The sequence below is a fragment of the Macaca thibetana genome, chromosome 3 (assembly GCF_024542745.1).
Source record: "Macaca thibetana thibetana isolate TM-01 chromosome 3, ASM2454274v1, whole genome shotgun sequence".
Taxonomy (NCBI): domain Eukaryota; kingdom Metazoa; phylum Chordata; class Mammalia; order Primates; family Cercopithecidae; genus Macaca; species Macaca thibetana.
In genome coordinates, this window is record NC_065580.1 from 18,154,352 (window position 1) to 18,166,355 (window position 12,004).

Here is a 12,004-nt window from a genome sequence, read left to right on the forward strand (position 1 = left end):
TTATTCATGGACCATCTAGATATCCCATATGCATAGGTCACATTTATCAGGTGTAATATAGTGTAGTGTCTAATAACAAAGAATTTATCCATTTAAAGATGAAAGTATTCATTTATAGTATTTCTGGCACTTATTTTGTAATTTGAAACTTAAAACCCTATCAGCTGGTAAAAAGATTATAAGCAAAGGCTAAAATTTTATATTATCTTTTGTTAATGTCAGGGCAAAGTCCAGATTGAATATAAGTCTACTTTATTTTATAGGCCTATGAAGAATACACCAGCAAGCTAGATGCACTCCAACAAAGAGAACAACAGTTATTGGAATCTCTGGGGAACGGAACTGATTTTTCTGTTTCTAGCTCTGCATCAATGGACACCGTTACATCTTCTTCCTCTTCTAGCCTTTCAGTGCTACCTTCATCTCTTTCAGTTTTTCAAAATCCCACAGATGTGTCACGGAGCAACCCCAAGTCACCACAAAAACCTATCGTTAGAGTCTTCCTACCCAACAAACAGAGGACAGTGGTGAGTCAGTTTTAATATCACCATTTTGCTGTTTCTTTGTATTTTTCAGACAGATCAGTTGTTGAAAATTAATATATTATTACTTAATACTCAGAGGTCATGCAAATAGAGGCATCCATGTCATGCAGGAATTTTAAAGACATAATTATTTGGTGGCAAAGTCTATATTCCTTATCTGAAATAAATTGTATTGTCTCTGGTGTTGGATTTGACATTTAAACCCGTCTGCCAAACTTGAACCACGGTCATGTCTAAGCACTAGTTTAAAATAAATCAGAATTTTAAGACTTGAGCTTGTTCGTTATCTAATTTGTGTCAGGTAAGATTCATTCTTCACCCTTGAGAAATCTCCTTTCTGAGTTATATTATCGGATGTTGAACTCTCAGTGTGATTGATATGTTTCCTCTCATCTACTTGACTTTTGGTTGTTGAAAATTAGTATTACCATTGGAACAGTGTACCCTGTAAGTAACATTTAAAGCATTTAAAGAGAATCTGTGGAATTATTGTGGATGGTCTATAATCCTTAAGTGCAACAAATATTGTCAGTAGACTTAATAAGTAACCCATCTGTATACATCACTACTTTTTAAATGTCTATGGTTACTTTTGACAATAAAAAAAATTTCATTTCCAAATACAACTGAAGTCAAAATTTTTCATTTTTTTCTCTGACATCAGAAATTAAAAGTGCAATTGGTCATTGTTTAATGTTCCAAAAATTCCTTTCTGACTTAAGAAAAAAATGTTATTATAAAGGCATTTTACTCTCAGAAGTTAAGAATTCCTGCATATGAGTTTAGAAAACTAATGGAGTTATAAGTTATCAGCCTATAAATTTTTATCTTAGGAAATATGGCTTTCTAAAGGCATCGTTTATTGTCAGGGAATAACATGCCTTTTTTCCAGGTACAGACAAAACTTGGTGGTAAAAAATGGACTCTAATTTTTATTGTACAGAATTACAAATCAATTTATAAAACAAATCCAGTTCTCCTACCCTTTCTCTTCTGTTGGGTAGAATGAAATTAAAATTATTTTTCCCACATTAAGATGGGGAATTACTAAGCATATCTTTCCAGGGATGCCCCATTTAAAGGGGAATGTCAACATACGAATTATCTGTGAATAGATAGTCTATCTTTGAAGTAGCCTAAAACTGTGGCAAGTATCCCATCCCCAGTAGATCTTAAATTAATTCTTTATTGTCTGTATTCATGAGTGGAAAGTAGGAAATGTGTTCTTCAGTCCTAGGCGTTTCCCTTCTCTTCATCATGGTATTCTTGTTCCTTCCAGGTTCCACTAAACTTAGTAATTGTGTGAGTTTCTATATACAGATGTAAAATTGGGGTTGTTGGAGCCCTTTCAAATTTCTCAGCCTAATGATTAAGTTTAACTAGCCTCCGGCCGGGCGCCGTAGCTCATGCCTGTAATCCCAGCATTTTGGGAGGCCGAGGCAGGCGGATCACGAGGTCAGGAGATGAGACCATCCTGGTTAACACATGGTGAAACCCCGTCTCCACTAAAAATACAAAAAAATTAGCCAGACATAGTGGCGGGCTCCTGTGGTCCCAGCTATTTGGGAGGCTGAGGCAGGATAATGCCGTGAACCTGGGAGGCGGAGCTTGCAGTGAGCCGAGATTGCACCACTGCACTCCGTCCTGGGTGACAGAGCGAGACTCTGTCTCAAAAAAAAAAAAAAAGTTTAACTAGCCTCCTCGTATTTATGAGAGAGGACAAGAGAAATTTACAAGTATCCCTAAAGCTTATAATTTCCCTTTTAAAACAAAATGAAAACAACTGAAACTCTTCAAAGATGTAAAATGATCATAAATGAATAACTATTGGGCAATTGACTAGGCTTACCTTCATTATTCTGGCTAGGCTTACCTTCATTATTCTGGCTAGGCTTAGATTAAATAAGTAACTTGTTCCTGTCCGTCATACTCCCAGTTTAACAATTCATATTCAATACTCAGAAAAATTGTATATCGTGAACTTAAAAGGTCTTATGAATCGTCAATAAATGGGTTTGTGGTAGTAAACTCTTTCAAGAACATTATTTTGCCATTCTCTCTTTTATCTGAATCTGTTAACCCTTTACTTAACTACCTCTTTTCCTCTCCTTTTCTCCCCTCAATTTTTATTAAGATTAACAGTTACTGTTTGAGCATTTGCCATGCTGTGTTCCAAGTTCTGTGCTAAGGACTTTACATATATATTCTCAGCCAGGATAATTCACATTCTAAGTAAAATTGTTTGTGGTAGTGAATGACCACTCCTCCATCAAAATACATACGCTTCTGTTTGTCCTGAGCACTCAGGAACAAAGGTTAGTAGAACCTACTAGCAGCAAATGAAATCAAGTACGAAGAATGAGATTATATTTTTTAAAGTGGACTTAGATTTGTAGACCAAGATAGCACACTAAACACTTGCCTTTATATCTTTATTCCTCTCCAGAAATTTCATTGAAATGATAGTAAAGATATGTAAAAAGAATAATAAAACAGGATAGGATTTTGTCAGAGAACTAGAAATGTTTAAGAATTCCTGGACGATGGAAACTATATGAGTGGTTACATAAATAAGCCAAAATAGAAAACCAAACAAAATACTAGGAGCTAGAGTCTTACATGAAGGGAGCCATTCTTAGCAAAATCCTGATGACGCAGATAGCATAGTCAGCAGATTACAAAGAAGTGGATTTGCCTGTTGGGTAGTCATCAGACTAATTAGTCGAAGGTCTTGCTCTGGCAGGAAGACAAAGTCATGTGTCTTCATAAATCGAGCAGGTGATGTAAATATGAATATTTTGAAGGTATGTATTAGTTGTGAGTCCTGTGGAGAACCAAAACAAACCAGATTCAACTAAAAACACTGAAATTCTGAATTAAAAAAAATTTTTAAAGGTCCTGGCCTGATATTTTGAGACATCTGATAATGGGTTGCTGAGTCCTGAGTCCCCCGTATAGCCTTACATTGCACATGTCCATAGAGATGTGAATGTTGCCTCCTGGAATTGTTCAACAAGGGGATCCTGTTAATTCCTCTTCTGTATATATGGAACAAATAATTTATAGCATTTATTCCATGAAAAAAGCTCTAAAAGTCATTTTCTAAACAAAATTTCTGCCTGGAGAGTTCTGTGTGACTGCTGTGTGTGTTTAAATGGTGGAACTGAACATCAGATGTCTCTGAACCTCAGAGAAATCCAGTGGGGTAAAAAGTAAAGGTTAATCTACCCAGGAGTAAAATAATACTCTGCTTCCGTCTGGAATATACCAGACTTCTCACCTCTGTACCCATTAGTAATCTGTTTGGAAAACAAACTGCTTTCTCCTACTACACAACACATTTTTGTGACTAGATGTGTGGGGGTGTTTTTCCCCACCAAGCAATCTCCAGTTCTCTGTAGGTAATCAGCTGGGTGTCTCTACCCAGTTGTCTACAATTGTTGTTAAGTCGCCTTCAATTTAACTCAGTTCTGACACTATCTACCCAGGGATAGCGTAGACCCCACAGGTTAAGAGCTCAGTCCCACAAGACTGTGCCCTCTTGAGATGCTAGTCACAAGTTCCAGGTTGTGACTTACACTTCTCACCAGCTGGCTATAAATCAAGGATTCCCACATCTTCTAATCTTTTATCATTTGCTAGAATAGCTCAAAAAACTTCGAGAAACACTTACGTTTACTGGTTTGCTATAAAGGATGTTACAAGAGGTAAAAAACAAACAGCCAGATGGAAGAAATGCATAGGGAAAGGTATGTGGGAAGGGATGCAGAGCTTCTGTGCTCTCTTTAGCAGCATCACCTTCCACTACCTCCAAATGTTCAGCACCCTGGAAGCTCTAGGAACCTTGCATTTCAGTGATTTTTATGAAAGTTTCATCATATAGGTGTGATATTTACTAGGCCAATCTCTAGGACCTCCCACCTTCTCAGAGGTTGGTGGATGGGGCTGAAAGTTCCAGACTTCACATCATGGCTTGGCCTTTCTTTTGACCACCTTCCATTCAGGAACCCACCAAAGGTTACCTCGTTAGAACAAAAGGTACTCCTATCACTTAGGAAATTCCAAGGGATTCAGAGCTCTGTGTCAGGAGCCAAGGTCAAAGACCAAATATGAGAACAAAAGATGCACCTGGCACCCTGATCACTCAGGAAATTACAAGTTTTAGGAGCTCTGTGCCTGGAAGTTGGGTTGAAGGCCAAAGGGTTGAAGACCAAAATATATATTATTATAAACCACAATATCAGAGTTTGTCAACGTAACAAACCACTTGCCATTTGTTGGACCTCTACAACTGTGCAGGAGAAAGTCCCCACCAAATCAATCTACTTTTTATTTTATGAATATGACTAGAACACCAACAGCAACAGAGAAAACTCAAGAAATAAAGCAACTAGAAGATGTAAAAATATTATAGCTCAGGATGTACTTCATTCTCGAAGCCAAATCAATTTGATATAGAAATTGAGTCAGAGGACCACAGAGTTTGAAAATTGAAAGTATGATTGTTGACTTTTGTTAAACAGAAAGGCCAAATATTAGGACAGCTAGAGTTAATAAGTATTTTGGAAAGTAAAGCTAAAGACATACCTTTTAAGATACGCAATAAGGGGGCAAATATGAAAGAAAAGATAAGAGACATGAAGAGAGCAAACGTTCCAACTTCTGTTTAATAAACGAAGAAGCAAACAAAAATAGAGGGAAGATGTATTCACAGATATAATACAAGACAATTTTCCTGTGTTGAACAAAAACCAGCCTTCAGATAGATAGGGGCAACTGACTGTCAACAGGAAAACAAAAACGGAAATTGACCTGGATGCTTGCTGTATAATTCGAAAGTTGAAAGAGAACATCTTAAGCCCTTTCAGAAAGATAAACTGGCAATCTGCAGGAGAATGAAAATTGGATAGTTTTCTCATTGGCAAACTGAGGGCTAGAAGGCAGTGGATCAGGGCCATTAAAGATCTAATGAAAGTTGATAGCCAAGCTAATATTAAAAGTAAGACACTTTGGGTATCTGGGGACTGAAAATTATTTCAGTAGAATATAATAGGTATCTAGAAATAGATCCCAGATTTTCAGAAAATGTTATATGAAAAGATGGTTCAATCAGTAAGAAGACGGTACATTATTTAATTTTTGGTGCTGGCATATCTAGAAGAAAACAAAATTGGGCCCACATCTTAGACTGCTTACAAAAGTAAATTCTGTCAGAATCAAGAGATTAAATACCAAAAAAAAAAAAAAAATGTAAATCTTTCAAGAAAAATCTAGTAGGCTGAGTAGGCTGCATGTAAAATCTAGGAGTTGAGATCACTATCTTAATCAAACTTAATTAGCTCAAAAGCTGTAAGAGACAGATTGATTAAATACAATTTCGAAATTATGTATGCTCCCCCACAAAAAAAAAAAAAAAAAAAAATCCTTGACAAAGTCAATAGTCTGTATAAATTTGGAAACAGCATTGGTGCCCAGATAACAACAAGTAAATAGTCTTTTGTATATTCAAAGAACACTTCAAAATTGACAAGAAAAAGACAAAACCTGGTAGAAAAATAGGGAAAAGATATAAATAGGCAGTTCATATAAGATTAAATCCAAATGAACAGTAAAGCACATGAGCACTGTTCAGATGCAGTCAGTCAGTTGTGAGTGTGCAAATTAAAACTATGAGATCATTTAATCTGTCTGGCAAAATAGAAATTATTATTGGCAGGGATTTAGTGAGAAAACTCCCTTAGTTAAGGATAGAAATGTGAAGTATCACAGTTTATTGGAAGGCACTTTGATAGTATCTGTCAAAATTTACAAGAGCTGTATCTTCCAAGCCAGTACTCCAACTATTGGGAATTTAGCACATAAAAGCACCAATATATAGGGACATTTATACAAGGATATTTGTTAAATCATTGTAATGAGAAAAAAATATAGAATGTCATCAGTAGAGAAATGATTGTATAAATCATGGTACAGACACACCATGTAGTACAAAGCAGCCTGTAAAGACTTGTACTTGAAGGTTTTTCTGAGAGGTATTATAATTGAGAAAAGGAAAGATGTAGGAAACTTACTTATTCTTTATGTGTACCACATTGCAGTATTCTAGTAGGTCTAGAAATATCTCTCTCAACTAGAAATGCTGAATAAAATATGTTTATTTAAGTGTATAGCTGAGCTTAATAGAAAGAAAAACCTTTAGAGGGTGAAAACAAAAGGGAGTTGAAAAAACCAAAGAAGCATGGGGGCTGATCTGTTAAGGTATTGCTGAACTGTAGCCTTCAACAAATGTAACCCACAGTCTATTTTTATATAGCCTGCAAACTAAGAATGGATTTTACAGTTTTAAATGCTTGAAAAAAATTAAAGGTATAATAGTATTTCATAATCTATGAAAATTACATGAAATTCAAATTTTGGCCAGGTACAGTGGCTCATGCCTGTAATCCCAGCACGGGAGGCTGAGGGGAGTGAATCACCTGAGCTCAGGAGTTCTAGATCAGCCTAGCCAATATGGCGAAACCCCCGTCTCTACTAAAAATACAGAATTAGCCGGGTATGGTACCTCATGCCTGTAACCCAGCTACTTGGGTGGCTGAGGCAGGTGAATCGCTTGAACCTGGGAGGTGGAGGTTGCAGTGGGCCGAGATTGCGCCATTGCACTCCAGCCTGGGCAACAAAAGCGAAACTCCGTCTCAAAAAAAAAAAAAAATTAAAATTAAAATTTCAGTGTCCATAGGTAAAATGTTATTGGAACACAACAATGCTAATCTGTTTACATGTTGTCTGTGGCTGGTTTCATGCTTTAGCAGCGGTGTTGAGCAGTTGTACATCACGCTGTAATCTACAAAACCTCTGGTTCTTTATGGAAGAAGTTTGTTGACCTCTGCTATAGTGACCTCAAGGCCAGTTTGTCACTCTGTAATAAAGGACGTGAATATCAGTGTGTGGGGATACAACACTGGGCCTTCAGCCTGTGTCACAAAGGTAATTGGAACCCAGATTCTCACATAAAACTGACCCTTTGAAGGACATCACCTTCAGTGAAAGGATGAAATCTATTCACCAGAATACATAAAGGTAACAATAAACTTGACTGTCTTTGACAGTACTCTAAAGTTTCTCCTGTGACTTCTTAACTATGGACCTATTCTAATCATTGTGTGGGATTCAAATTTATACTACCTACATTGTCTAGGAACCCTCAAGCCATGAAGTGGGCATAACAACTGGTCTTGAGTGGTAATAGCACTCAGGCACTGCACAGAAGCAATGCAAACCCTCCCTTGGCCCATCTAGGTCTCGTAGAATTCACAGAGATAATGCTTTACTGACGATCTCAAGATCTCAAGTTATAAGACATGCAAGGAAACAGTCTACCATCAGTGAGTTAGCAGACTTAAAAACAGCAGGGTTAGACTCCTAAGAAAGAACCAAGTAGAGCTTTTAGGTAGTCTTGATTTAAACCTCATCATCTATGAAGTATTCTTGCTTGGATTAGGACTTTCTCCTGTGCCCCTTCCAATTCACTAAAAGTAACCACTATTTCATTTCTATCTTTGTCAGTTACTTTGAAACTTCAAATTGTGTGATGGAAATCAACATGCAGAGAAAGAGAAAAAGCAAATATGAAAAGATAATCTTAGAATCTAAGAAAGAATTTGGATGTTAATTGTACCATTTGTTCAGATTTTCCGTCTGAAATTTTTTTATAATAAGAGTTGGAAAACTTGAAATGACATAGAAAAAAAGAAATGTAGAAAGTTCAAAAGAAACAGTTGTCTCTAGGAAAAAAGAGTGAACATACTGATATTCATTTGAGGATGTAGCAAGATAACACTTTAAGTTAAATTTCAGTGTATCAAGTTCGTTACAGCAAATTACAGAGGAAATGTTTAAATGTTATATAGAAATTCAAATATTTATTTAAAAAACTCAGTGAACAAGGTAAAGCTAGATTAAACCCAACCAAAGAATGAGTTAATGAACTCTGGAAAGCAAAGAGAACTATAGAAAATATAAAAGAGAGGTTAAGCGATATGAAAAATGGAATGAGCATTATATGTCTCAAAGGAGTTCCAAAAGGTAAGAATAGAAATAAATGAGTAGAGAAAAATTCAAATAAATTAGGGCTAACATTTACAAGTGACATAAATCTAATGATTTAGGAAGCACACTCTCTGAGTTGGACAAACAATTTGAATCTGATGTAGCCATAATAAATCCAAAGAATATTTTTTTAAAAGCACTCAGGGAAAAAATTATGTGGAAAATAATTATAATTAGTCTGGGAAATTTTTTTTTATGGCAGCTGTAGAAATTAGAAGACACTAGAATAATATACTCAAAGTACTGAGAGGTACCTGTAAATCTCTCAGCTAAGCTAAGCTATAAATCATAAAGTCCTTTCCAGAGAAAGAGTTTACTTTCATAGGCTCTGCTTGAAGGAATTGTCCAAGAAGGTTTACTGTATAAAGGAAATTGAACTCAGAAGAAATGAAAAGTAAAAATTAAACCTAAAATTTGCAGAAGAAAACACGACAGAAAACTTTTGTGACCTGGGGTTTGGCAAAGATTTCTTAAATATGACACCAGAAGCACGATCTATAATGAACATATTTATTGGATTAATCAAAATGTAAAACTTCTGCTCTTCAAAAGACAGTGTTAAGAGAATAAAAAGAAAAACCATAGATTATCTTTGCAAGCCATATATCTGATCAAGGACATGTAAAATATATAAAGAACTCTGAAAACTCAATAACAAGAAAACAAATGGCCAGGTGTGGAGACTCACTTCTGTAATACCAGCACTTTGGGAGGCTGAGGCAGGTGGATCACGAGGTCAGGAGTTCAAGACCAGCCTGGCCAAGATGGTGAATCCCCGTCTCTACTAAAAATACAAAAATTAGCTGGGCATGGTGGCAGGTGCCTGTAACCCCAGCTGCTCGGGAGGCTGAGGCAGAAAATTGCTTGAACTCGGGAGGCAGAGGTTGCAGTGAGCCGAGATTGTGCCACTGCACTCCCGCCTGGGCAACAGAGCGAGACTCCGTCTCAAAAAAGAAAAGAAAAGAAAAAACAACCCAATTAAAACTGGACAAAGGATTTGAACAATTTCATCAAAGAGATATATGGATGGTAATAAACACATGAGAAGATGATCAACATTAGTCATTGGGAAAATGCAAATTAAATAGGCACATAATACCCTTACATGCCTCCTAGAGTGGCTGAAATTAGAGTGGCCACACCAAGTGTTAGTGGGGATGTTAAAGAACTAGAATTTCCACGCACTGCTGATAGGAATGTTTAATTGGTACAACCACTTTGGAATAAAATTTGGCAGTTTTATTTAATGAAACTTTTTCAAAATCCGAACAGTGTTTTTTGTTTGTTTGTTTGTTTGTTTTCCAGACATAGAAAATCCTTCCTAAAATTCATACAGTATCTCAAGGAATCCCATGTAGCCAAAACAGTCTCCAAATGAAAGTACAAAGTTGGGGGCATCATGCTTCCTGATCTCAAAACTTACTACAAAGTTACAGTAATCAAAACTAAGTGGTACTGGCATACAGACAGATGAGAGTCCTGAGCTAAATCTTCACATTTATGGTCAAATGATCTTTGACAAGGTTCCCAAGACCACTTCATGAAGTAAGGAGAATCTCTTCAGCAAATGGTGTTGGAAACTGAATATCCACATGCAAAAGAAGGAAGTGGGACCCTTCCCTTATACCATGTACAAAAAGAATAACCCAAAATGAATCAAAGACTTGAACATAACAGTTAAAGTCATAAAACTTTTACAAGAAAACATAGGAGAAAAGCATCATAGCTTTGGATTTGTCCATGATTATTGGCCGCAATGCCAAAAGCCCATGGAACATAAGAAAAAATGGAAAAATTGTACTATTATCAGAATTTAAAACTTATGATCATCAAATGATATAATCAACAGAGTGAAAAGCCAACCTGGAATGGGAGAAATATTTGCAAATCGTATATCTGATAAGGAGTTAATATCCAAAATATAAAGAACTCCTATAGTAGCATACAACCCTGTTTAAAAATGGGCAGAAGACTTGAACAGACATTTCTTTAATGAAGATATCTGGATGGCCACCAGCATATGAAAAGATGCCCAACATTGCTAATTATTAGGAACACGCAAATCAAAACCACAATGAGATACCACCTGACACCCATTAGGATGTCGGCTATCAGATAAAAGAGAAGATAGCAAGAGTTGGCAAGGGTGGGGAGAAATTGGACCCCTGATGCACTGTTGGTGGAAATGTAAAATGGAGGAACTGCTATGGAAAACATACAGAGGTTCCTCAAAAAACTGAAAATAGAATTACCATATAATCCAGCAATTCTTCTGTGTATATACCCAAAATAATTGAAAGCAGGATCTCAAAGAGATATTCGTACACTCATGTTCATAGCAGCATTATTCACTATAGTAGCCAAAGGCAGAAGCAACCCAGATTTCTGTTGATGGAGGAATGGATGAACAAAATATGGTATGTATATACATTGGAATATTCAGCCTTAAAACAGGACATTCTAACACATACTGCAACATGAGTAAATCTCAAGGACATTATGTTAAGTGAAATGAGCCAGTCATAAAATGACAAATACTGTATGATTCCACTTACTGAAGTACCTAGAGTGTTCAGACTCATAGAGACACAGAGTAGAGTGGTGCTTGCCAGGAGCTGGGGAAAGGGGTGCTGGAGAGTTGTTTAATGGTTATAGAGTTTTAGTTTTGCAGGATGAAAAGAGTTCTGGAGATTGGTTGCACAACATTGTGAATGTGCTTAACACTACTAAATTGTACACTTAAAAAGTGGTTGAAATGTTAAACTTTATGTTAGGTATATTTTACCATAGTTTTGTGAAATAATAATATGGTAGTTATATAAAACATTAGGCTGGACATGGTGGCTGACACCTGTAATCCCAGTGCTTTGGGAGGTCAAGGCGAGAGAAGCACGTGAGACCAGGAGTTCTATACCAGCCAGGACAACATAGTGAGACCCCATGTCTACAAAAATTAGCCAGGTGTGGTGGTGTACATCTGTAGTCCTAGCTACCTGGGAGGCTGAGACAGGAGGATCACTTGTGCCCAGGAGTTAAAAGCTACATTGTGCTATGTGCACCATTGCACTCAGCCTGGGTGAAAGAGCAAGACCCTGTCCACCCCCACAAAAAGTCAAACGTACACTTAGTATATCACCCAGCCCTTCTACTCCTCCGTATTTACCCAAGAGAAAAGTGAGCATATGTTCATTCAAAGATTTGCATACAAATGTTCTTAGTTGCTTTGTCATAGCCCCAAACTGGAAATAACCCAAATGTCCATAAACAGGTGAATGGTTAAATTGTGGTATGTCTATAAAAGGGAATACTACTCAGTAGAAAGGAATGAACTGCTAATGCACACAACATAGATG

At 36.7% G+C, this 12,004-nt stretch overlaps 2 protein-coding genes across 9 annotated transcripts in view; one reads left to right on the top strand and one right to left on the bottom strand.

Moving 5' to 3' along the window:
* AGK (acylglycerol kinase) overlaps nucleotides 1-12,004 on the bottom strand; it is a 985,672-nt gene that overhangs the window by 813,996 nt on the left and 159,672 nt on the right. The gene's annotated exons all lie outside the window — the stretch shown is intronic.
* The window catches only part of BRAF (B-Raf proto-oncogene, serine/threonine kinase), a 202,331-nt gene that overhangs the window by 92,193 nt on the left and 98,134 nt on the right, over nucleotides 1-12,004 (top strand). For all 8 annotated transcript variants that reach the window (XM_050782236.1, XM_050782237.1, XM_050782244.1 and 5 more), the window contains exon 3: nucleotides 264-527. In XM_050782236.1, coding sequence (XP_050638193.1) covers nucleotides 264-527 — 264 coding nt within the window. The remainder of the gene's footprint in view (nucleotides 1-263; nucleotides 528-12,004) is intronic.